The sequence below is a fragment of the Cavia porcellus genome, unplaced genomic scaffold (genome assembly GCF_034190915.1).
Source record: "Cavia porcellus strain 051 isolate PalLab524CR breed Dunkin Hartley unplaced genomic scaffold, mCavPor4.1 scaffold_25, whole genome shotgun sequence".
Lineage (NCBI taxonomy): Eukaryota > Metazoa > Chordata > Mammalia > Rodentia > Caviidae > Cavia > Cavia porcellus.
The window spans coordinates 28,621,956-28,647,221 of NW_026947508.1; the positions used below are offsets into that span (position 1 = coordinate 28,621,956).

General features: G+C 49.7%; 2 protein-coding genes across 6 annotated transcripts; both read right to left on the bottom strand.

Moving 5' to 3' along the window:
• Window positions 1-1,482: 1,482 nt before the first annotated feature.
• On the bottom strand, window positions 1,483-9,262 carry Mrps15 (mitochondrial ribosomal protein S15). The gene is made up of 8 exons (XM_003471269.5): window positions 9,122-9,262; window positions 8,784-8,825; window positions 7,687-7,762; window positions 5,972-6,020; window positions 5,444-5,528; window positions 3,224-3,282; window positions 1,848-2,039; window positions 1,483-1,632 (listed from the first exon to the last, which is right to left on the bottom strand). The coding sequence occupies exons 1-8, from the start codon at window positions 9,249-9,251 to the stop codon at window positions 1,501-1,503; spliced, it is 765 nt and encodes a 254-aa protein (XP_003471317.2). The 5' UTR covers window positions 9,252-9,262; the 3' UTR covers window positions 1,483-1,500.
• Window positions 5,972-25,050, bottom strand: Csf3r (colony stimulating factor 3 receptor). 5 transcript variants are annotated; one of them, XM_013154189.3, is made up of 21 exons: window positions 24,892-25,050; window positions 23,978-24,087; window positions 23,406-23,460; window positions 21,477-21,559; window positions 19,159-19,458; window positions 17,955-18,078; window positions 17,634-17,821; window positions 16,820-16,989; window positions 16,578-16,731; window positions 16,400-16,479; window positions 15,855-16,068; window positions 14,650-14,838; window positions 14,244-14,345; window positions 13,256-13,402; window positions 13,002-13,142; window positions 12,697-12,790; window positions 12,385-12,463; window positions 9,122-12,070; window positions 8,784-8,825; window positions 7,687-7,762; window positions 5,972-6,081 (listed from the first exon to the last, which is right to left on the bottom strand). In XM_013154189.3, the coding sequence occupies exons 4-18, from the start codon at window positions 21,538-21,540 to the stop codon at window positions 11,591-11,593; spliced, it is 2,526 nt and encodes an 841-aa protein (XP_013009643.2). In that variant the 5' UTR covers window positions 21,541-21,559; window positions 23,406-23,460; window positions 23,978-24,087; window positions 24,892-25,050; the 3' UTR covers window positions 5,972-6,081; window positions 7,687-7,762; window positions 8,784-8,825; window positions 9,122-11,590. The 5 variants fall into 5 exon arrangements, with proteins under 5 accessions (XP_013009643.2, XP_013009642.2, XP_013009644.2 ...); XM_013154188.3 differs by having other exon boundaries at window positions 12,385-12,466; XM_013154190.3 differs by lacking the exon at window positions 19,159-19,458 and having other exon boundaries at window positions 12,385-12,466.
• Window positions 25,051-25,266: the final 216 nt, after the last annotated feature.

Below are 25,266 nucleotides of genomic sequence, written 5' to 3' on the forward strand. Positions count from 1 at the left end.
GCACCTGGCCCTCTAGCACTGGACCTTGAAGGAGCTATGTCCACTCAGAAGAACGGCCTTTTAAATGCTTTCTCTACAATCCCTGGAGGTGGTACTTGAACAACTCCTCGGGCTCTGTATTCTCCCCTCACCCTCAGCAGCTCTTTCTGACTCAGGCCATGCCCTGAGCAATCCTTCTCATCCCCATGAAGCTTTTTCCCCTTCTACTTCTTGCTAGACTTCAATCACCTTAACAACTTCTGAAACTGGCCTGGTCCAGACCTCTCTACTGAGACCCAGATGTACATTTTAACTGCTTTTTGGACAGCACTTGCACATATCTGTCTCCCTTTTTGGCTTTTTTTCACTGGCTTCCTGTATCAGGAAGAAGTCTAAAGTCTCTTCAGTTATGAACGGAATGTCTATGCCCAGCTCCTGCCCTTCTCTTCATCTGTTGAAGCCCTCACCTCAGTGGTCGGGTATTTTAGGAGGTAAGGTTGGATTAGGTTTTGAATGTGTGCCTTTTCCCTTTTTTTTAGATGAAGTTTCACTATGTTGTCTAGGTTGGCCTCAAACCTGTGGCAATCCTGTCTCAGCCTCCTGAGTGCTGGGATTACAGGTGTTACCATGCTCAGCAGTGGGGCCTTCTTGATAGACTGTGCAAGGCATGGACATATACGGAGCTTTTTTCCCCTCCCAGTGCACGCACCAAGGCAAGGCCATGTGAAAACACAAGAAAGCCCCTATAAGCTGGAAGCCCTCATCAGAAATGGAATCAGGCAGCACCTTGACCATGGACTTCATAACCTCCAGAACTTTGAGAAAACAGGTTTCCCTGTTTAATGTACCAAACCTATGGTACTTTATTTTGGTACTCTGAGCAGATTATCATCTGATGTCTGCCTACCCAGGACTATTCCATTCTCTGTTCATGTTTATCTATGCCTATGCAACTGCCTAGTTACTGGGCATGTACAGTTTCCTGAGGATAGAATTATAGTTTTTATCAAGTTTGTCCTTGTATCAATAATCCTGCTTTGGTCTCCCCTCTCATTTATCCTCCACACAGATGCTGCTTAACTACTTAAAACAAAGCACTGCTGTTGGCATCACTCCTTTGGTCTTAAAACTTGCGCTATTCCTTAGGGGACAGTGTACAAGCTTCTCAGCCTTGCATAAAAAAACCTCAGAAGCCCAGCTGCAGCTGAGTCTCACTGCTCCCTCAATATGTACCCTCTGGACGTCTATGTTTTTGTAATTGTAACTCTTCCTGCCTGGATGCTATTCCTGCCTCTGCCCAGTGAACTACTCATCCTTTGGGGCACAGACCAGAAAGTAGTTACAACAGCTGGCCTTCTCCTTTATCTGACTGTTCTGTGGTAGAAAGAGACTTTCCCTTAGACAACTCTTAGATCTTAGAGTTGGATGAAAGAATAAATTCCTCCTCTTCCTTGAGCCAAAATAAGATGCCATCTTCTTTCCTATAACTCTTCAAGGCAGAAAGAATTTTTATATACTTTATTAGTTTTCTTCGAGTGCCTCTGCATAGGCTTTAGAATGGGCTTCTTCATTCTGATGGTCATCTTGTTTTAGGGCTGCTTTTGCTTTTAAGGCCCTTTTCTGCTTCTTCAGCTTTTGTACCTCCTGGAAAACCTGGGGGATGGAAGAGGACATGAGAAGATTTTGTAATTGTACATGAAACCTCAGCCTCTCAAAAATGATAACCCCAGCCTCTCTTCATGTGGTTGGTAACTAGCGACCTCCCCTGGGCCAGTTTAGGGCTCTGTGAGCAACAGACAACCCCTCTCTTCCATTTATTCCATTTGTCCCAAAGCGAGGCCGTCCAGAACAGCAGTCCTGACTCATACCTGGATGCACAGAGCTTTCTTGGCCAAGAAGCGGCGGTGGGCTTTTCGGTAGTACAAAGGGGGGAAGGTGTACTCGATCCCCAATTCTCTGCATACCCTCTCAAATATATTGTAGTTGGTCTTCCGGAGATTTTTGAGCATCTTCTTCCTCTGGTCAATGCTCATCAGTAGATAGCGTTTGTGGGCTTTGTCCTATTTGAGAGTCTGTATTATTTTTAGCATCCCACAAATGTTCCTGTTATTCACAGTAATGAAGGATGATCACTTAGTATTTCATTGAAATTTCCCAACAATCTTTTGCAAATGTTAGTGAAATTCTGAGAGGTACTGTCATGGTTATTTCTGTTTTACAGGTAGGAAAATAAAGGTTCACCAAAGGTCCTTAGAACTGTGGTTGCTAAGGTCAGGTGTACTGATCTGACTCCAAAACTCATGCTCTTTCTCCTGTACCATCTATGCTTCTCTCCACCCCTAGTAAGCAGGAATGCCTAGACTCTTCCTGAAGGGACCTCTGCAGTGGTGCTGGTGTTCCATACCCCAAATGAACAGAACAGTAGCTTTACAGCAAGACTGCCTGGTTTCAGGTCCCAGCCTTCACTTACTAGTGGGGAGCCTTGAGGAGTAACTGAATCACTGTACAACTAGACTGTCCTCTGGGAAATGGCAAAGAGTTGTAAGGGTTAAATGAGACGACACATATAAAACATTCAGCACGGGACCTAGGGCTTTAAATGCATCATGCTGGCTATTCCTATTTCAGGTAATTCTTGGAATCCTGTGAGCAATATTCTCATCTCCCTTTCCTTTTCTTCCTCTCTCTTTCTCTCTCTCTCTTTCTCTCTTTTGGAGACAGGATCTCACTGTTCAGTTTAGGTGGGCCTTCAATTCACAGTGTAGCTAAAGCTGCCCTGGAACTTTTGGTGATCCTCCTGCCTCAGCCTCCTGAGTGCTAGGATTACAGGCATGCACTACCACCCTTAGCTTGAGCACTGAGATTAGAGTGTATGCCACCATGTTTGGTGACAATCCTCATCTTACAGGTAACAGAAATGAAGCTTGGACCTGTAACTTCCTCAGTCACCTGACCAGAAGTAGCAGAGCTGGGGTTTGAACAGGGCAATGTGACTGCATTCACACATTCAACACATATTTACTCAGCACTCACGGGTACCGTACACAGTGACCATGCTCTAAAGTCTTCTGATGATACTCAGCACAGCTCTGAAAGGCTCCCACTTCTCTGGAGGCAGGAATGAAGTGAGGAGCGGGCACTCTGGTGTCATAGTCACTGGCTTCTTGGGACCCAGATCCCCTCACCTCTCAGACCGCTCTCCCATCTGGCTGCTGTGTAACTGTGAGTGATGCCTAGGGTTTACCTTTCGATGTTTCTGCATATGTTCTTCATAATTGCGGATCTTGACAGTCAAGGCAACAACTGAAACCACAAACCACAGAGGATGAGAACTGGGCACAGAGGAAGGAAGGGGTCCAGCTTGTGTTATGTTTTAAGAAATGAGAGAATAACAATCCCCAGTGCTCATCTACACCTCTCTGTGAGTCCCAAATGCCAAGTACTTTGAATTTCAAGATCTCAAAAGACTTTCTGTTATTTTTGCCCTAGAAAGCAATGTCTAAGGTAGGGGAATTCTTTACTTTTATAAAGGTGTCATCCCAAATCAGGGTAAATAGGATTTTACTTTTCTTTTTTTTTTTTTTTTAAACAGTACTGGGGATTGAACTCAAGGCCTTCACATTGAGCTACATCCCCAGCATTTTTTTATTTTTTATTCTGGGACAGGGTCTCTTCCAGCCACCTTTATCTCTGTGCTTCTACCACTTACATTTCAGAACTATCAGCTTCACTTGTCTTCCAAGGCCTCGGAATACGGGGGCTCGTATTTGATTCCCATTTGTATTGGAGAGATGGGGGCAGAAATCCATTTCTGGATTTCTCCCAGTAGGGCACACAGGAAGGTTGTCAGAACTGTGCCTTCCCAGCACACACACTGCGAGAACAGCAGGAACCTTAGCCCTACCTTACCACCTTAGCTGCAGAATGAAGATTCTGAGAGATGAGCTTTAGTTGCTGAGCGTTTCTCTAGGGCAGACTCTGAGCTACAAACTGGCCATCAGAAAACTAAGTAATCTAGGAAAGGCAGCACCAATCTAACATGGGCCTAACCCTAACCCTGACTGCTTGGTTTCAAGTCCTAGTCTTCACCTCCTAGTTAAGTTATCACTCCACAAGTAGACTGTTCTTCTGTGAAGTGGCAAAGAGAGATAGTGGTGAGGGTTAAATGAGGTGACACATGTAAAGTGTACAGAGCGGCTGAAGCTGGAGATTAAACACATGTGCAGGGCTGAAGCAAGCCCAGCCCCAAGAATGTGGAGCACCTGAGGTGAGCCACAGGAACAAGCTGTTCCATTTCCTAGAACAAGAGGCTCCTGAGGTGAGCAAGGCAAACAAGTTGTTAGGCAGAGGACTTTCAATTGATAGCAACCCCTGAGTATATAAATAAACACACTGCAACCACTGGGTGCTTCCTTTTCTCCTATCAGGAGAGAGGCGCCACCTGACTCCAGCTTTCTACATGCTGACTCTTGTCTCCATTTCTTTTTTCATCCTCCACTGTCCTCTCCTGGGGATATTTGAGAGCTGTGTTGGACATAGCAGTCAAACATAGGCATGGGGCCTAAAGACTTTAAATTCATCATGCTAGCTGCTATTATTATTATTATTAAAGTGGACCCTAGTTATTACTTCTCTGACTGCCAACAGGCCACCTATTCCTGCCTACCTGGGAGAGAGTGGCAATGTTAACATAGAAATAGGCAATATGAGACAAATATTCTTTTAGTGGTTGAGATGGTTCTCTAGGCCTCAGAGAACCAAGGGAAACTGAAACTTATTTTCGCAAAAGGAGCTAGGGAGGGAGGGCTAGGACTTGGGCCTCTGAACCTTCTCCATGGAGTTTAGTGGCCAAGAATTCAGCTGACTTTAATCTCTGGTAGAAGGTGGGAATGGGGAGGAGGCAGAGGTTGTAGTAGTGGAAAGGAAACATCCACCAATCTACCTCACTGCTCCCAGTGGCCAATAAAGATAGACTCCACCCAAAACAAGGGGTGGCGGTAGTGGGCTTTTTACTCACATCTAATGAGATTTAAAGCCAGTTTCAGCTCAAAACCAAAGCAGGAATGCTCCATCTGTCTGTCTGGCACATGAGGGTTCTATGGATGTTAATCTTCCTATTATTATCACAGAGTATGAGCTTTAGTTTCCAAGGCATGTTTACATCCCCTCCCCTAGCTTTTCACAATCCCGCCACGAGTTAGGCGGCAGTACCCACCCTTACGTTCCCTAATTTTAGACTAGGAAGCAGAGGCTCCAGAGAGGACTGCTGATTTGTCCAAGCTTGGAGGTACAAGGCAGGATCTGGGTGTTGACGCCAGTACCACAGAGCCTGGGACTCAGAATCCAACTGTCATTGTCTTAGGTCCTTCATGTCTCTCCCTTTCCCAAGCCATATCTAAGTGGGCCTGTGGACAAGAGCCCTAGCTAGCAGATACCCCCACTCCCTGAGGGCCCCTTCACCAACTTCGAGTCTCCAGAGCTCTGGTGTCCTCAGGGTTTGCCATGACCTTGTTCATCAACTGTTCTTGCTTGACTTTCAGCATTTCTTTCTGTTGAAGACAGGTTAAGAAAATCTGTGCAGTCACCTCCAAAGATCTAGCCCTCCTGTCCTCAAGCCCATGGCTGCAATTATAACAACTCGGACCATAAGGCTAGTGCAGCATGTTAAATCAAGGCATTGGTTAATCACATGGCTATTCACATCTAGGTGAGCCCAAGACCAAAAACACTGAGAAATCCTTGTTGGAAGAATGTCCCCAAAGTTTGCAAATTCATTCATGCATACATCTTTATGCAGCACCTGCTGCTGTCAGGTGTCAGAGGTACAGTGGAAGAAGAAAACTATCCCTGCCTTTGAAGTGGGTATTGACACATGGACACAGAATATCAGTGTATCAGGGATAAGTGCTGTGGGTGGAGTAATATGGGAGTGCTGTCTAGGAGAGAGAGACTGAGGAGGAAGGGATGGTCAAGATTTGGCACAGGGACTTACCCGGTTAGCCATTTCCAAAGATAACAGTCTTTTCACAACATCGTCAGCCCTATGGAAACCCAGAGCAGTAAGAGGCAAATATAGGAGGAGAGAGAAAAGGCAAAGAAATACTGTTTTTGTTTTAGTTTAAAAAGCATGTATAAAAACAAAATTAAAACAAAAAAAGCAAGTATAGCTGGATGTGGCAGTGTATACCTATAACCCCTGCTATTTGGGAAGCAGGAGCGCTGCAAGTTTGAGGCCAGTCTGAGCAATTTAGGGAGACCTTGTCTCAAAATGTAATTTAAGAGGGCTGGAGATCCAGTTCAGTGGTAACTTGCCTAACACTTGCAAGGCCCTGTGTTCAATTTTTAGGACAGAAAGAAAAAAAAAAAAAAAAAAAAACCAAGGATAATTGATAATTCTATGAAGGCTCTCTGGAGCCATATCCCAGGGATTCAAATCAGCCTGGAGGTGGGGTGGGGTCATAGCTCAGCAGCATAGTACCTGCCTGGCAGGTGCAAGGTTCTGTGCTCAAATTCCAGTACCAAAAAAAAAAAAAAAAAAAAAAAAAAAAAAAATCAAGTCAGCTTGGAGGACTAGGGGTGTGACTCAGTGGTAGAGTAATTGCCTAGCATGCATGGAGCCCTGGGATATACTCTCAGCACCATCGGGATGGGCTGGGGTAGGGTGGTCAGCATGCCTCTGGCTTGCTGGGCAGAGAATAACTAATGTGGTATCTATAGAAAGTAAACTTTCAGCTCAAGTGTTTTGGTCTTGTCACAGAGAGGTAAAGATTTTCATTTCAGCTAAAACATGGTCCAATCTGTTTTGGGAATTTTTTTTTTTTTAATCGGTACCGGGGATCGAACTCACAACTGCCTGCTTGCAAGGCAGGCGCTTATGCTGCTGAGCTAAATCCCCAGCCCCGGTCCAATCTGTTTTGAAGCTGGGTATGGTGATGCAGCCCTGTAATCCTAGCACTCAGGAGGCTGAGTCAGGAGGACTGCCAAGAGTTCAAGGCCAGCCTGCACTACACAGTCAGTTCAAAGCAAGTCTGAGCTACACAGCACGACCCTGTCTCAAAAAACAAAACAAATGTCTTGAGACACTCCAAGTTAAACTGCACTATGGGTAAGACTGAGAAGACAGCACTGCTCCCACCATTTGGGACAGGGCTGGACAGGGGTAGGACAGAGAGGATCTTGGCTTTGGCTACTTGTATTCAAACCTCAGCTCTGCCCTGTAGGAGTTGTCACAGGGCAGCTTCATAATCTATAAAATGGGGCATTCTTCCTTCAGTGGGTTTTTGTTAACATCTAGGGATAAAAGATTTCTACAAAGACCTGAAAGGCATGTTATCTCATTGATACCTAATGATACAAGGTCTTTTTTTTTCTTTTTTGTCTTTTTCCTTTTTATCGGTACCAGGGATCGAACTCATGACCACACGCTTGCAAGGCAGGCGCTTATGCCACTGAGCTAAATCCCCAGCCCCTGATACAAGGTCTTTACCCAGATATAAACAAAAAAGCAAGTAGCTAGCTAGACTCCATGAGTGTCATTTGCCTTGCCACCCACCCATCCTCAACATAGCCGAGTCTCTGCAGATCTGTGCCTCATGCTATAATCAGGCTTCTGATACAGCAGGCTAGGTCTCAAAGCCACTCTTTCCCCACTTCCTGCCAATGCTCCCAGGGTCCCATGCCTCCTCTAGTAGGTTTCTCCCTGCTTACTTCTCGATTCCAGGGACGTTCTGGTAGTCTTTGAGGAGCGTAGAAGGGGGTGGGTCATTGTCGTGGCAGGGCTGGACTGTCATGCATAGGGATGGAAAATTAAGAGTCAACTTTCACTGCTCATTTCCTTAGTCTTGGCTTTTCTTGCCTACTCTCCTGAGAAAGAGAGCTCTAGGGTCTCAGACAGGGCACCAGATATCTCTAGGTTCAGATTTTCCTCTGCAAACTCTGTGGACATCTGCTTTGTTATTTCATGCTATAAATAGATGGCCTTTCCCAAGACCATGTACTATATTTGCACCTCTCACATATCTGCCTGATTCTATGGTTATTAGGTTTTATGCGTGGAAGGGTTCTCCTGTGGACAGGATGGAATTTGATTCACTTTAAACTTTCCACAGTCTGATCCATGTCCTACCGTAAAATATGAACCCAAAAAACACCTGCTGGCTCACAGCATGAGTGAAATATGAAAGATGAGGAAGGATGGTAGCTTTAGACACCCTGAAACACAGGCAGCATGTTGTATGAGGACACACACACATAAAACCCTAAGGTTTGGTGCATTCTGCAATCTCTCAGAGCTGAGGGAGAGGTATAGGGTAAATTTGTTCTCTTCAGTCAGACTCTGTTCTGCTGTTATGCAAATGACACTAATAAGTAACTTTTATCTAATACTTTGCTGAAACATTGCTAAGGATGCTTTCACATGTTATCATGGGATTTTGACTGCAATGGTTTCCAATGGAGACTAACATTCTAGAAACAAGGCTCAGAGAGGAAAGAACTTGCCCAAAGTAACTAGTAAGAGAGCTGTCAGAGGGATAGACACAGTGCTGTTACTCTAGGGAGGTCTATCTGACCAGCCACCACTCTCTTGGCGAGCTGTTTTCATTCACGTCCAGTAAAAACTTTTACTCCTCATCACTGAGGCTTCTGGCTTAGAGCTCTGCAGATGTAAGGGTCGTCTGCTCAGGACCTCTGGACCACTCCTCTGACCACTCCATCAGTGTCTCTAACAACGCCTACGTCCCCTTTCACCACCCCAAGCCTTCCAAGCGCTCTTCAGCCCTGGGTCTCACCCCATGATCTCCTACCTGGATTCTGGGTGGCATATCCACAAGCAGCCTGTAGAAGACCTAGGTAGAACAGAGAGAGCAAGACCCTTTTCCTTAGAGTCCAGCCTCGGTTCCTTTCTGTGCACTTTGAATTGACCTTCCTCCATAGTCTGTGTGTCCCTGCGCGTGTCCCTGCGCCTGTCCCATTTCCGCCCCCCAACCTCACTACCTCATGTCTCTCCACCTTGTCACACTTCTCCAACCACCACCCTTTCTCCCGTATCAAGCCGATGCTCTTCTCTATCCTGGTTCCCGGCTACCCTTGACCTCCACGGAGTTCCATTTCCCTCCCGCCGTCCCATTTCTCGGCTCCTCACTTTGAGGCTGCAGGCCCCATTGGTCTGAGAGAAGCCTGGCCCTCCCTCTGCCCGGCAGACCAAAGACTGGGGCCTGGGTCGCTGCCCGGAATCCAAATAAGCTCACTGCTCTCCACGCGGCCTTAAGCATGGTGACTCTCGACCCCCGCGGGGCCCACGCCACGGCCACCGTCCAGGTCGCGAGAGCCCAGCTACATGGGCGCCGCCATGATGGCTCAGGCCAGAGTAATCGAGGCAGTTGCGCGACAAAAGTAAACGAGAATCGAGAGAATGGATCGGCGGGCAGGCTTCTCGAGGCGCTCGGCATTTTGGGTAAAATTGAGAGGTTTTGATTAGCAGCTGGTCAGATTGAGGACGTGGCATTGTGGCCAGTGGAGTACATACTGTAAAGTGTCACTTTTTCTTGGAGGGCATCCTGCTCTTAATTCCTCGACACATTCGTGGTCTTGGGCTCTGATTACTTTGGGGTTTGCGGTCCGCCCCCACCCCGCCCATTTTCCCTTGGCCCTAGTGCCTTGCTCAGAATGCAGCCTTATGAGAACAACCGAGATTCAGCCTTGCAAGCTTGTAGCTTGGTGACTCAGTTCGCTGAGCAAGGACCCTAACTCAGTGAGTTACTGATTAGGTGACCTCGTGGGCAAGTCACTTAAATTTTCTGGACCACACTGTACTCATCCCTCAAATAGGGGATGGTAATAACAGCATGTATCTTACCTGAGGGATTTGTGTGCCAAGTATGTACTTAGTTAAACAGAAGTATTCAATAATGCTTAGCTGCGATAATTTTGTGAAATGGGGGACCAAGAGCAAATATAAATAAAAACGAGAAATAAAGTTTCATTCTCTCTGGAACAAAAAGATTCTCCTCCCTTCACTTTTCTTAGAGCATTTACTGTAGAAAAATTGTAATTGTGAAGTCTTTTTTCTTTTCTTTTTTTTCTGAGACAGGTTTTTGCTCAGGCTGGGCTTGAACTCGCATATGTAGCCCAGGCTGGCCTCAAACTCATGGTAATCCTCCTGCCTCAGCCTCCCAAGTGCTGGGATTACAGTAGTGCCCCCACGCCTGGATCTATGAAGGTTTTCTACTCTTTGGAGATGTATGGGAATCTTACAAACTAAATAAACTTCTTTCCACTTTTACAACCCAGCAATGTTTTCCTCAAGGACCTTGAAGCCATCTCTTTGATTTATAATCCTCAAGCATGACAATGCTCCCTTTTCCTCCAAATTGCTTGTGGGAGTTTGGACCTCCAACTTCAGCTGAGGATGAGCTCAGAGTTGCAAATCCTTTTGTGGTAAAGACAAGAGTAATGTACTGTTACTTTGGATAAAGGCAATTAGCAAACATAAATGGGTACCCCATTCATCGAATGAATTTAAGATGAACTATGTGTGAGAATTGGTACTGTGAAGTCCTCCCACTTGAGCATTATTTATTTATTTACTTATTTGGTACCGGGGATCAAACTCATGACCTCATACTTGCCAGGCAGGCGCTTATGCTGCTGAGCTAAAACCCTGGCCCATAGTTATTGTTTTTATTTCATTTCATTTTTTTGTACTAGGAATTGAACTCAGTTATCTTGTTTATCTTGAGACAGGGTGTGCAATGAGTTGTATCCACTTGGCTACATAAAATGGCAAGATTTTTTTCTGTCTTTGTAAACTCTTTAGTGGATTCCCTGCCATGAACATCACATGTAAAGTTTAAAGCTTAGTCACAAAACTATTTTCTTGCTCTTTTATCCTTGTGTAGAGGGTTTCTGGGTTGGTAAGAGAATTTGTGTTAATTATAGTTCCCCAGTAGGGATTAGTGTTATTCTAGGCTCCTCACCATGTTCCACAGCAGTCTGCCTCTCCCTATAATCCTTGCTGCTGTACCCTAATAAGCAATTTTGGGTTTCCACCATAGAACTGGGAGTTCTCTGAGAGTGGACTGAGCTGTCGTTTTTGGATCTCTGCTGTCGGCACAGAACCTAGTCGGTGGTGGTGAACCTATGGTATTCATGCTGTAGTAGGCTGTTTGTTATCATTCAAAGCTCTAGAACATTTGCCATCACTGGAGAGTCTAGGTGAGAGCGAGTCAAATGAATGATTCTGAGACGTAATCTCCTGACTACTAGATCCCTGAAAAGAAACAGTGATTCGGGCACAGTCATGGTTTCTAAAAACAACAAAAACACAATGAAAAACCCAGTGCCAAAAAAATCAGTTTATGAGGCTGAAATTACTATAAGAAACAAGCACAAAAGGCCAATAGGTGGAACTGGACAGAGCATTTCTTGCCTCTTAAATCATGCAGGGAGACTCAGCCAATGGAAATAGAGAGGGAAAGATGTGCTGGAAACCAGGGAGAGCTGGGAGCCTCCCTGCTTTCCTGGGCCTGGGTAGTTTTTACTGACCTCTCCCCTTTTCTGGACAGTCCAGGACTGTCAAGAGGCAGGCCCAGGTAGGGAGACTCTGGAAATCCTAGAAGCCCCCTAGTCCCTCTGCTCCATGGACACGGAGCCCTTGCAGGAGGGGGAAGTCAAGCAGTGGCCCAAAAACACAGTCATCCTCTTGGTTTGGGGATGGAGACTCTGGCGCTCTCAGGGGGCTGATCTGGAACCAAAGATTCTCATAGGGTTTAGGACTGGGGGTGGGGGCTCCCAAGAGGGGCTGAGTAGAGTCACAGCGAAAGTAGTGCCCTGACCCTGGAGTGGTGGGACTGCCCAGCACCTGCCCATAAAAGACCTGGTCACTGGTGCCAGACTGTGGCTGTGACTGTGTGGGAGCTGCTTTTGGGTCTCCTTGGAGCACATAGGCTTGGACAAGGGTGGGGAGGTCACAGGTTTCTGAGCTGTCACTAGACTCCCAGGCCGCTGGCTTCTTCTCTTCTTCCTCCAGCACGGTGATCTTGGTGATGGATGTCGTGCTGGGGTCCTGAACGCTGGGCAGCTGGAAGGTCTCCTGGACACAGAGTCAAAGGAGGGAGGGCATGGTTTTTTAAGATGTGTGCCTTAGCCACTGTTCCTTCCTGAATTGGGACAGCTGTGGGGACGTTCATGCTGCTCTGTGACGTGCAGGGATGTGCTGCTTAGACTTGGCATTCACATCTTCCTGTTTCAAGGGAGGTGACAGGCTCAGGTATGCATTAATCCAAGGGAGACTATCTTGCCAGAACTGCTGGGAAGGCCCGTGTGCTCATCCTTAGAGGAATAGCCCTTCATTTCGAGCCTCGGCCAGAATTCCCGACTCCTCACTCTTTACTCGCAGGTGCTCACCTCTGCCATGATGGTGGACACCCAGGAGCCCAGGCTGCTGTGGGCTGGGTCTGGCACGTTTGGCCACAGTGGATTCTTCCTGCTGCAGAAAAGGGCAGGTGAAGCTGAGTCCAGTCATGTCCGCCCAGCTGTCCATCCCTGGCCCCAGTTCCTCAGAGCTGCTCTCCCTAGAGCAGTGAGGAAGAAGTGGAGGGCCAGGACTCCTACACAAGGGGCCCAAGGCCAGGGCAGTTGGAAGGGGCTTAGCCTGCCCACCCCTGTAGTGCCCCATGAGAACAGCAGCTGGGTGTCACTTTTCTCAAATGCACTCACCTGGGGTGGCAGCAGAGCCAGAAAGCCCCACAGAAGAAGATGAGCAAAATCAGGATGCCAAACACAACCACGAAAATGTGTATCTCGGACTCTCCTGGAGTGAGGGAAGCCAGAAGAGGTTGGAATGCCAGTGAGAAGGCTGGGTCTCTTCCTCTAGCCTGAGATCCAAAGGGTGGGCCTGGGTCTCCTCCCTCAGACCAGGGCATCTGGAGGGGAGCTCCTATCTACCCTCAGAATTGGGATCCTTTGGATGGGGTACCCTCCCCACAGCCATCTATGCCCAGTAAGTACCCCCAAGCCCTTACCTACGGCCAAGGTCATCAGGGTGAGGCTTGTACTGTTGGTGGCCCCAGCCTGGCTGGTGGCCATGAGGTGGACGTGGTAGAGACTAGCGGGCTTCAGGCCATGCAGGACAAAGCCATGGGAGGAGGCATTCAGGACGGTGGCTGGGGGTGGGGTGTGTGGTCAGCCTAGGCTGGGATGCTGAAGCTGCCTTGATGGCTGCTGAGCATCCCCTCCTGGGCCTTCTGGGGCTGAGAGGAACTGAGGATAGACTCACAGAAGGATTGGTCCTGAGCGTTGGTCCAGAAGATGGTGTAGTGGGTTAGAGAGCTCTTCCCTAGCTCAGCAGGCTCGGAGACCCACTCCAGCTGAGCCCACGTCTTACCTATGTGCTTCAGATGCAGCACTGGAGCACGAGGGGGGACTGTGGGAAGAGAGGAACGGAGGCTGAGGGAGCAGGCAGAGCAGAGAGCCCGGACCAGGAAGTGGGACATAGTATGGCTTGGTGAGAAAAGAGAGTCCTAGGGGCTCCTGTGCAAGCCTTGTCTTCCCAGAAATATTTTGGTTATCTGATTTTTTTTTTTTTTGAGACAGGGTCTCTCTATGTAGTTCAGGCTGGGCTTGAACTCACAATGTAGCCTCAAACTCACAATAATCATCCTGCCTTAGCCTCCCAAATGCTGAGATTGAAACATTCACGGCCACACCCAGCTTTCCCAGGGATTACTTTTGTTGTTGGTTTGTTTGAACCAAGGTCTGACTGTGTTGACCAGGCTGATTTTGAATTCATGATCCTCCTGCCTCAGCCTCCCATGCCCAGTCTTCCCAAGAATTTTATCTAAATGTCATGTTCTGCTTATAAGTGGCAGAAGATAGATTTGAATCCAGTCATTTGGCTATAAATCCTCACTCCTTGATTTCTAACAGGCCTGATTTTGTCTGGCTCACTGTCTGATTTCTGCCACTCTCTGAGTTTATGCCAGATGCTCTGGCCAGTTTCTATCAGATGTCACACCTGATTTATGTCCAGGATATCACCTGATTTTGTGGGAGTTGCTCTCTGAATTCTGGCAAACTTATCATCCAGTTTGTATAGCCCAACCACCTGATTTTGATCCAGGTTCAGGGGTTTGCATTGAACCAGGAGTAATGTTAGGGTTGCAGTGACTCTCTTCAGGGTCCCTCATATTCTTGATCTCTGGAGCCCAAGTTGGCCTTGGGGAAGAGAGGAGAGGATTCTGGAAAGGGGATGGTGGCTGACGAACCCATTTCTTGGGAGTAGACATAGACATTCTTGGTGTGTCCCATGGTGCCCTGGTACAGGGGAGTCACAGTGATCTCGTAGAGCTGAAGGGGCCAGATGTTCTCTGTAGAGACAGAATGGGGTGGGCGCTGGTTGGGGACTGACCTCTGGGGACTCTGCATCATTTCATGGGGGTAAGGAAGGAAAAGAAGGGAGGAGAAGTGGAAAAGAGAGCTAGAAGGGTGGCAGGCTTGGGGGTGTAGAAAGAGAACAGGCTAGACTGTTGGAAGCACTTCCTGCTTGTGAGTCTGTGAGATGAAACAGGGAAGGGTGGGTGTCTGCTTCTGGGGGGCAGTTCAGGCTGCCCCATGGTTGATCTTTCTAGTCTCCCCACCCTCGGGCATATCCCAGCCTCCCTGGCTTCTCACCCTGCAGCAGAGTTTCCGTGATGCTCCCATTGGGTTCCAGCCTCCAGGTCACATTGCTGCTGTTGGAGCTGGGGGAACTCAGGCCCCACTCAATCACATAGCCCTGAGGGACAGGATTGGGGAGCTCCCAGTCCACCCAGAGGCTCTGACGGTCTCGGGCCCTGCCGTGAAGCCTGGCCAGGGGTGGGCCTGGAGACAGTGGGAGATGGTGGAAGGGAGGTGAAAAGAATGCAGGCCCCAGAGCAGGAGCCTGGGTTCAAATCCTGACTTTGCTGCTTACAAGCTGGGTGACACTGGGCAGGTCCACACCTGAGCCTTAGTTTTCTCATCTGTAAGGCAAAAGTGATGATGCAGTACCCTGTTCCTTAGGGCCTTAGTGCTGATGGAATGAAATGATGCACAGAGCAAGACTAGCATAGTGCCCAGAACTGAGTAGTGCTTGATAAGAGCAGTGGGCATTCGGTAGCTCCTGGTATGTGCTGGGCACAGCCCTTGATATGTGTTAGTTCACTAAGTCCTAAAGTGGTCACCCCAGGGAACCTACTACAATTCCCTTTTTATTCATGAGGGAAATGAGAGACCAAGAGAGGTCAAGGAGTTTACCAAAGGTCATGCAGCTTAGAATAAGACTTAGCTATTGCTATTGTGATTGTGATTATAAATCCCACCTGTGGGGACCCATGTTTAGGGACTGTGTGTAGGGGAGGCTCTCGAGTGGACTCTGTTTCCCTAGAGCAGTGGTGGCCTCTCTGTGACACACATGCCACAGCAGGCTGTTTGCTGTCATTGAAAGTTCCACAGGGTTCCTTATCATTGGCCCTAGAGGGAGCAGTTCCCCCACAGACGATGTTGGGAATTTCTCTGGGCAGAATGGGCTGCCTGTGTACACGTGAGTGCATGCACACACGCGTGTGTATGTAGACACCACCACCAGTTTAGCCAGGTTCTGGCTGATGATAACAATGACTGACAGGCGTTAGCTCCTGTCACCCCCAGGGCAGCCCTCAGGAGGCGCTGTTACAGATTGCATTTGCTAGACTTAAGTAGTCAGGGTGAAGAGGGAAGAATCTTGTCCAGATCATTCTGTTAGCAAGTGATGGCATCATATTTGAAGCCAGAACATTTGACCACTGAATTTACATGTTCACACACCCCTGCCCCATATCATGCTGCTCTTTGGACTGCCGGTCCCCTTTACTCTCTACCTTTGTTCTCCAGGAAGACTACTGGGGTGGGATGAGAGGTCCCAGCGCTGTTGTAGGCTACAAGGGTCACCTCCTCGACCTCTGAAGGCAGCTGGAAGGTGCAACCCAGCTCTGTGGTGTTGCAGAGGGGCAGAACCAGCTCGGCGTGGGCTGTGGGACTCCAGGAAAGCAGGTACCCTTGGATCTGTCCGCTGTCTTCCTCCAAGGGTGTGGGCTGTGGCAGGCAGAGGAGGAACATGGTGAGGGGGTGTACAGCTCCTTGTGAGTAGGGCGACTCCTCTAGGTGGGGAGCTGAGCTTCTCCCCTGCCCGCCTTGACTCTGTCCCCCTGCACGAGGTTCTAGGAGGGAGGGAAGGAAGCGGTTTACTGAACTGACCCTTTGGGGCTTAGGTGAGTCCTGTGCTGTCGCCTCCCCAAAAGATCCTTACTCAGCTTCTTCGGCACACACCAAGTGCATGCGAGCCCCATATAAATGCAAAAGACTCCCCAGACCTGTTGGGGTCCTGGGCTCCAGCTGTAAGGGTCCGGGTTGGGTAGAGGGGTACCTTCCAGAAAAGCTGCACACCAGTGGTTTTGGCGTCCAGTTGCCTCTGCCGCCACCACGTGTCCAGTCTGACGATGGGGACTACCGCACAGAAGGAGAAAGGAAGGTGCTTGTTGGGGAGGCTCTGGGGGCCAGACTGGTTCCCGATTGCCGCTCCCAGCTCCTCATGGTCTCCTTACCTTTCTGGGTGGTTTGCAGCTCCAGGCTGGGGCTCCAGCTGCTCCAGTCACCCGGCAGATGTAAGCGGATGCAGCGCATCTGCAGGGCATAGGCTGTGGCTGCACGGAGCCCACAGAGCTCATACCGGGTAGTCCTGGAGGGCAGAGGGCCCACCTGGAGGGAGGGGCACGACTCTGAGCCAGGTCCCTGAGCCCTGCCATTGGCCCCCACCTCAGACCCTTGAGGTTGCTGCTGACCTCACCTGTGCCCAGCTGGCTTCTCCCAGCTGCGGCCGGTAGCGCAGCTCACACTTCTGGTTCATGTAAAAGCTGGGCTTCCATGGCTCCCAGCGCAACCACAAGCAGTCTGGCCGAGGTCGTGCCACCTCAGAGTTGGGGTCCAGGGCCGACAGTGTGGGGGGCTCCAGTTTTACTGCAAGGAGTGGGGTTACCAGGTATCTCCCTGCCCCATCCTATATCCCCTTTTCTCTCCCTATTTGTGATTCTATTTTACTTCCTGGGGCTCCATCCATGCTGTCTCTGTCTCTGTCTCTGTCTCTGTGTCTGTCTCTGACTCTGTCTCTCTTTATCTCTGTCCATGTTGCCATGACTCTTGGTTCTGTTTGTGTGTATATGTTCTGTTGCCCTCTAGTTCTCTAGTTCATGCTCCTTCCCCAGGGCCTTTGCACTGATTGTTTCCTCTGCTTGGTACAGTTTCCAGTGGCTCGCCCCTTCAGTTTCTCTAAGGACATTAGTGGTCGCCTTCATTATCATCTGACATTCTATTTTATTTACTTTGCTCACCAGAATGTAACATTCCCAAGATGGAATTTTAGATATTTTGTTCATTGCTGTATCCCTAATACCTTGAACAGTATCTAGCACACAATGGATACTTTAAGAAATTGTTTGAAAGGAAGAATGACTCTGTCTCTAGCTGTACCCTGTTTGTCCCTGTCTCTCTTCTGTGCCACTCTGTCTGGTTCTGCCAGGGTCTCCTAGTCTGCCAGGGTCTCTGAGCCTCTCTGGGTCTGCCCACTCTAGGATCTTCTCCCCTGCGCACCCAGGATCACCCACCAACATCCATGGGATCAAGGCACAGCTGTGGGGACAGGCTGGTCCCCAGCGCGTTCTCTGCCTGCACCCAGATGACCATATTCTGGTACAAGAGCAGGTGTTTGCGAGGGATGGAGCAGTAGCTCTGCCCGTCTGCAGGCACGCAGTCCTTGATGGGGTCCTCCTTGGTCTGACAGTCACCCCGGCTCCTGTCAACAGGCCAGGCTTGATGCCAAGCAGAGGAGGAAAACGGGGCTCCCTTCTCCTTCTGTCCCCGCAGTGCTACTCATGCCCCTCCCCAGGATTCCAAGGCGGGGGGCTGAGCTGGGGACCCCTACTTACTTGAAGCTTTTTAAGGTGAAGTTGGTGGGCAGGTGGGTGTCGGCTCCTGGCTCCCACTGGCAGGTGAGGCTGTTTGTTGTGAGGTTCATGAGGCAGGACAGGTTATAAGGCATGGCTGGAGGGTCTGCGAGGAGTGGGGGGGATGAGAGGGAGGCCACAGAAGGCTCCCTGGACCACTGGCCTTGTTCCCTAGACCGGATCTCTGTGGGGTCACCTCGTCCACCCCCTAGTCCCAATACAGTGTGATCTGGAGGCGTAGCCCCGAAGCCAAGTCACAGGGGAGTACAAGGCTCACAGACCCCGAACCCTTGGTTCCCATCTCTAACTTTGGATCCCTTTGTCAGTGATGGCTTACTATTCGGGTTTTCATCATTAACAGTGTGATCTTGAAGTTTCTTAACTGTTCAGTGTCTCAGTTTCCTCATCTGTAACGGTGGGGGTAATGGTGATACACCTGCCTCCTCTGTTGTAAGGGATAAATGCCTCACTATATCTAAAGTGGGCAGAATAGGGCTTGCACATAGCAAGTGCCGTCTAGGTGTTAGCTACTGCTATTATTTATTCTTTTTTTGATGCATAGAACTGGGGATTGAAGCTAGGGCCTTTGCCTTCTCAACCTTTTTAAAAAAAACATTTTAAAATTTTAAGATAGGGTCTCAGTATTGTTGCTAAGTTGCTGGGCTCTAACTTGTCAACCTCCTGCCTCAGCCTCCCCAGTGCTGGGATTACAAGCATGTGCCACCATGCCTAGTCCTACTGTTGCTTCTTAAATGCTAGGGCCTGGTCTTTGTTTTCTCTTTGCCCTTCAGCTTAGCACCAGTTCCATCTTGCTGCATTGAAAAGCACGCTGGGATGGTGTGAGGTGAAGCTGACAATAAGCCTGGTTGGAGGAGGATGATCCTCTCTGGGTCCCTGTCCAAGGAGGAGCTTGGCTTGCTCAGTAGTTGCATGGAGGAGTATGACTACTTTCAGAGCTTTGGTGCCTGATAGAAATCTTTTTAGCATTTGACCTCCAGTGAGTCACTTAGACTCTCTGAATGTCGGTTTCTTTATCTGGAAAATGGGGCTAACAGCAGTACGCAGTACAGCTAGGAACACGTTAGGTCCCTGATATTGTGCCCATGAGGCGTTCACTGAGCAGGAGCTTGGAAAGTCACAGCTCTTCTGATGTTGGCAGAGAAGGTGGATGGCTTGAGGGACTTACGGCCTGCCCACAGCTCAGCTTGGTCCAGGAGTTGCAGACTGTTGCTCCAGTTCAGATAGCAGTGGAGAAAGGTGTGCGTGCTGTTGAGGGATGGCAGGGTGATGACTGATTGCTGAGACCCGTCGGGTTGGGTCTGCTGCTTCCCCCTGTGCTGCAGCAGCTCTGCTCCCAGCTTCCATAAGATCTGTGGCTCTGGCTCCAGGTGGCTGCAGCTCTGGCTGACAGTGCAGGAGGCTGTGACAGGGTCCTCCAAGCGCACAATGGGTGCAGAGAGGCTGATGTGTCCGCATTTCTCCATGCCTGAGGTGGGGAAGAACAAGCCACGAGGGAACTCTTCCACTTGGCAGACTGGGCGAAATCTAGGCCTTGTAGCCCTAAACTCGGGGCCCTCACCTGCCTGCCTCCTCCTTCCAGACCTGTGGTTTTGCTGGGAAGGGTGGATCTGAGCCCTGCAAGAGGCTGTGGGGAGGGGACACAGATAGCAATGTACAGGTGACAGCTCTATGGAGAAAAACAAGTCCTGATTTGCAGTGAGTGCTGCTTTCTGTGCTAGAAACACTCTCATCACACCTGAGTTCCAACTGCCAATGTTCTCGTGTTGAATGTGGAGTTGGGAAGAGACGGGGCACTCAGCTCCTGCAAGCTGGCTCCAGCTCCCCAGCAGAGAGAGGCTGGTCCCTGCCCCTGCTCCCTCTCTGAGGATGGCAAAAGCAGTGATTAGAATGATAACAACCCTGCAGCCACAGCAATCTTTTTGAGAAACTCAAGTCTGATCGTGTGACTGTATCTTGATCAGAGTGCTTCCGAGGCCCATCATTGTTCTGGAAGGCAGAGCAGTGTCTGGGCCCGGGAGCTATCTGCTGAGATTCAATCCTGGATCTGTGTCTTACTCAGTAAGTGACCCAGGGCTGTGGTATGAGTATGCGACTCTTCTGTCTCATCGTCTTATCATTTTGCTTTTTATCTGTAACATGCAGATACAGCAGGCCGTACCTTAGAGCTGTTGGAAGAGTGAGATGTGACAATATGGGTGAGGTACGAGGGGCAGTGGCTGGCTTGGGGGTGAAGGCCGGGATCCTCCACACGGCCCTGTGGTCTCGCCCCTGCTTTCCCTCTGTGTTCCTTCTGTAACTCTTGGCTGCAGCCCTGTGGGCCTTTCTGTGCTGTTCCTGGGAATCTTTGTGATGTCTCCAGTCTCTGGGCTTCTGCTCCTGCTGCTCCCCTCCAGGCTTCTCCTTTCCTTCTCTGGTTAACATTTACACATGTTGGGGAGCCAGATGCCCTGACCAACCAGAACAGGTCAAGCTTCTACTTTGTCAGAGTTTTTATTTTCCTTTGTAATTCTAGTTGTGATTGCTCACTTCTCTGTCTGTTTCTCAGGTTCTGTTATTTCCAGGCTGGCCTGTAGCCCAGACTGGCCTTGAACTGGCAGTGATCCTCCTGCCTCAGCCTCCCAAGTCCTGGGATTACAGCATGCCAGTTCCAGTTTTGCGTTCTGTGAGGCCAGAGGCTGTGGCTCTTTTGCTACTTGCGGTGGGTACTTCCTGTGCTTGGCACATAGAGGGCTCTCAGGGACTATTTCTTGAATAAAGAAGTGAGTCAACAAGCTCTTGGCCTATGATGACTTTGCTCTTATTTCAGGTGTTCTTAGATGGATGTGGTTGGGGATGCAAAAGCCCTAAGAGGAGATGCAGTTGGTGTAGGTGCTAGAGTAAGTCATGGTTCTCAGCATTGGGCTCTACCGCTTCACAGGCTCAGAACTTCAGGATTCTGAAGGAAGGAGGTTTACAAGGCCGTTCACTTCAGAACTGTGTCTGTGCAAGGGCCAGGTGACTTGTTTTTATACGGCCTCCCAACCAACAACGCTTTATCTATTTTTCAAAGACTACAAACAAATCAAAGCTGAGTGAGAATGGCAAACTGTAGGTGGCATGAAAAGCCCAAATGCTGCCTTCTGTCCATCCTGGCCTCAGCTTACTCTTGGAGAAAAGCTACTTCTTACCTCTCAAGACATTTCTGGCTCTGGAGAGCTGCATCTGAGCCAGGATTCTTTTGTCGCCCACCAAGGCTGCATAGGACCCAGAGGTCCTTCTTACAGCCTGGCAGAGGTTTGCTATAGGACTTGGATGCTCCTGCCTTTGCCCAGCTCCTCAGCCCCCTCCTCTTGCCATCTGCCTTTGTGGGTGAGGTCTGTGGGTGGGAGCCCAGCTGCCCCACATCTGCCTCAGTCTCGAGCCTCTTGAGATTATCTGGGATTCCCAGGAGCCTCGTGGTGAGGCACGGCCCCTCTTCCCATCCCCCTCCATCATCACACTTACTTCTGGGGAGGAACAGGATGATCAAGGCTGCTGTGGCCAGGTTGCAGGCTCCCAGCCCTGCCATGGTGCCAGTGGGTGCTCACCTGGAGACAGAGGGGGTAAGATCATGGCTTTGGACTCAGAGCTGAGCTTTCTCCTTGGTCTGCAACAGTGCAGCCTTGGCTAGGTACTTGGCTTCTCTCATCCTCAGTTTCCTTTCAAAAATGAAGGTAAGGCAGGCAGATTGTACTGCATGGGGCTTTGGAGGAGGACACAATTATGCAAATCAAAGACCATGCATTGTGCCTGACGCTAGGAAACAACTCTGGGGCCACCACTATTGTTATTCCAGGAACGAACAGGGGAGGGAGCAGGAGTACCAGCATGCTGGTCCCTTTCTTTCTATCAAAGCTGGGCTGTTTCCAGAAAAACACACTTAAGACAAGACTTTCATGCAGGCAGTATGTTTTGGGAAGATTCCAGAAGCAGTTGAGGAGAAAAGAAGGGAATGGAACCTGGAGGGATGGAGAGCCAACACAGGGTTGCATCACTGGCTGGTCGTGGAAGATACTCCTGCACTGTCCACCAAAGGGACAACCTGTTTTTGGATGGGACAGAGCATAGGAATATTTATCCACTGACTCCTACCCCATAGGTCAAGGGATGCCCCTTGGGATGCTAACTCCCTGGTAAGTTTAGGCAGGTCCTCCTGGGTGAGCCACACCAAGGGCCTCAGTGACCCTGCCCCAGGAGACCTGCAGAGCAGTCCTGCAGAGCTGCAGGAAGCTGACTGCCTTGACAAAGACTAGAGGAAAGAGGGGCTAACAGGAGGGCAGTGAGGCCCAGGGGGACCATTAGACCCCATCTCTTGGCACAGATATCTGGGAGGCCTTCTGAAGGCCAGTGTTATGTGGTCATGGCCATGGTACCCAAATAGAAGAAGCCCTGATTTCTGATGTAAAGTATGTGAGCGATTCTCCCACTGGAGTGGAGTGGGGCAGAGCCCTCAGCCCTGCTCCTACTGGGGTCCTGGTCCAGGTACCTGATCCTCCAGCATTAGCTGGTGCCAGGCCTGTGGGAAGTGCTGGCCAGAGTGCCTGGGGACACGTGTGCCTGTGATGGCCAGCTGGTCCTGTGCTCAGCAGGAAGAATGCTGGCAGGATCATTCTCTTTCCTGCCCAGACAGAGGTATGAATGAGTGGTCCAGATATCCAAAGCTGCCTCTGCTTGCTGGGGCCCATACACAGTCCCCAATTTATCCATATATATTTCAGGGTCAGGATACCTGGTGCTCACAAGTCACCATTGTGCAAATCAGCAAAACAAAAACAAAAACAGAAACAAAAACAAAAATAACACTCCTGGTAAGCACCTCTAGTGTTGCCCCATGGTAGGACCTAGTAACTGGAGAACAGCCAGTTTCAGTCTCCACCAGACAGATTTGTGCAGTGAGAAATCTGCACAACTCTTAAGAGAATTCCTTTCTGCCAAATCGGTGGTTGGTAACTTTCTTACTATAGTACACCAGTTTGATAATCACCCTGCCTACTTTCCTTCCTTATTTGGGGAAGATTTAACTTCTTAGGCTCAGAGTTTGGAATGTCACTGGTTCCCATCTCCATACATTTTCAGCCATACCCTGGTCCTGCTGCCCTAGCAAGGGACAGCTTCAGGCCCAGCTTATGGCCAGCCAGGTACCCCCTTCTCTTCCTCCACTGGCTTTGTCCAGAGTGGGCAGCCACACCTTGAGAGACCCAAGAATCCTTCCTTGGCCGTGGGATGCTAGTGTGTTTGGCATCAGTCGTTGGTCTCCCCCAGCCCCGTGTGTGGGAGCTGGAGCCCTCCAGAGCATGGTTTTACTCTGGTGGGTTGGGGTGTACAGTATGCAAAGGGTTTGAGAGCCCAGTTCTCAGTCAAATTGCCTGACCTGGCCTGGCCTCCACCACTTACCAGTTTTGTAGCCTTTGTCAAATTACTTCACTTTTCCAAGCCTCAGTTTCCCCATCTGTGAAAAAGAGGTAACAATAGCAGCTGCTTCTTGCGGCTGTTGGATGGTGAACAAGATGGTCCGAATGGATGCCCTGAGTTCTCTGCTGGACACAGAGTGTGCTCCTAGCAACCACAGGTTACTTTAGTGCCACAAAGCAGGGATCCCTCACAAACCCCAGCACAGCTCAGTCCCCCCAGCAAGGTTGCATGGCACAGCCTGCTGTGACTGCCACCTTATTCCTGTTTGCAGTCCCCAAATCCTTTCCTGGGATCTGCTTCTAACTCTGTTACCTCGTGATCTCTGCTCAGCCCTGAGGCTGCCCCGAACCTTTGTGCCCAGCACGTCTGATGTCACCTACATTCATTACCACCCCCTTTCTCTTCTTTCCTCCCATTACACTCAACCTTCTTATTTCCTTCCTTTCCTTTCCCCTTTCTTTCTTTGTGGTACTGGGGATTGAACCCAGGGCCTTTGCACTGAGTTATACCCCCCGCTTCTTTTATGGTTCGAGAAAGGTACTAAGTTAAGTTACCCAGAATGTGCTTGAACTTTCCATCTTCCTGCCTCAGCCTTCCAGAGTGTTGGGATTTCAGGTGAGAGCCACATCACCTGGGTACTTTCTGTGTTCTTTTGAAATTCCTTCTATGGGAAGAGGTGAGAAGGGAGGAGAGGCCAGGAATAAATCAATGGAGAGGGACTTCCTGGATGTGGGAGAGAGGGAGAGAGAGACAGAGAGAGACAGAGAGACAGAGAGACAGAGAGACAGAGACAGAGACAGAGACACAGACACAGACACAGTCGAACATTAAAGAAACTTATGGAACCTGAGGCAGGAAGATTTCTGTGAGTTCTAGACAAGCCTGAACCACAGAGTGAGACTCTGTCTTTAAAAAAAAAAAAAAGATACAGAGATAGAGACTCACACAGATACAGATTGAGATGGGAGAGACAGAGTCAAAGAGCCCAAGAAACACATGTGCGAGGCTGGAAAGGCTCAGACTTGAAGCCCGGGAAGCAATCTGGTACCAAATGATAAGGTTGAGAGACAAAGAGAAACTCAGAGATGGAGAGAGCACGGAGATCTTCGAGACAGCAAGTCACCAAGGGAGGATGCCAGAGAGGGCTGAGGGGCAGAGATGGAGACAGGGAGAGACAAAGGACTGGGGCATGCAGATGTCCAGATTCTGAGACACAGAGACACAGAGAGGAGGATGACAACGGCCGTTCTCGAGCCCAGCTCTGTGTTCCCAAAGAGAGAGGCGGCTGTTTGTGGCTTCCCTGTTGCAACCCTCAGAGAGACACTGTGCAAGGCTCCTCTTCCCAGGCTCCAACCTTTAAGGCAGGGCTTGGCCAGGACAGTGGCCTGTGGCAGAGCTGAGTGAGTGGCCCTTGGGCTCCTGGTCCCCACACAGCGGGGCTCAGCCTCCCCCGGCATCCCCTACTTACGCTGGAACCTGGCCGGACGCGCTGACCTCCTGTTCTCTCCTCTCCTTAACTCTTTGAGTCAAGTTCCTGAAACCTGCTGCAGTCCGCCTGCTTTCCCCAGCTCTTTCGTTAATGACAGCTGGGGCACTGAGGATTGCGACACCTTCTGAGTGCTCCTGTGCACCGCACTGGGGCAGCCCCTTCCTCCCAGGAAGGAGCCCTGGAGGGAAACTGGTGAGGCCCAGCAGCCTTCCTGCCTCAGGGGTCTTAAAGGGCCCAGGGAATGTGGCAACAGTGTGCTCCTCTCCTGCCTCCGGATTTCCTGAGCCTGGAACTTTGAGCTCCAAGCTGGCTGGGTGTCATGCTGTGACCCCTACCTTGGGGGGCTCCAAGACT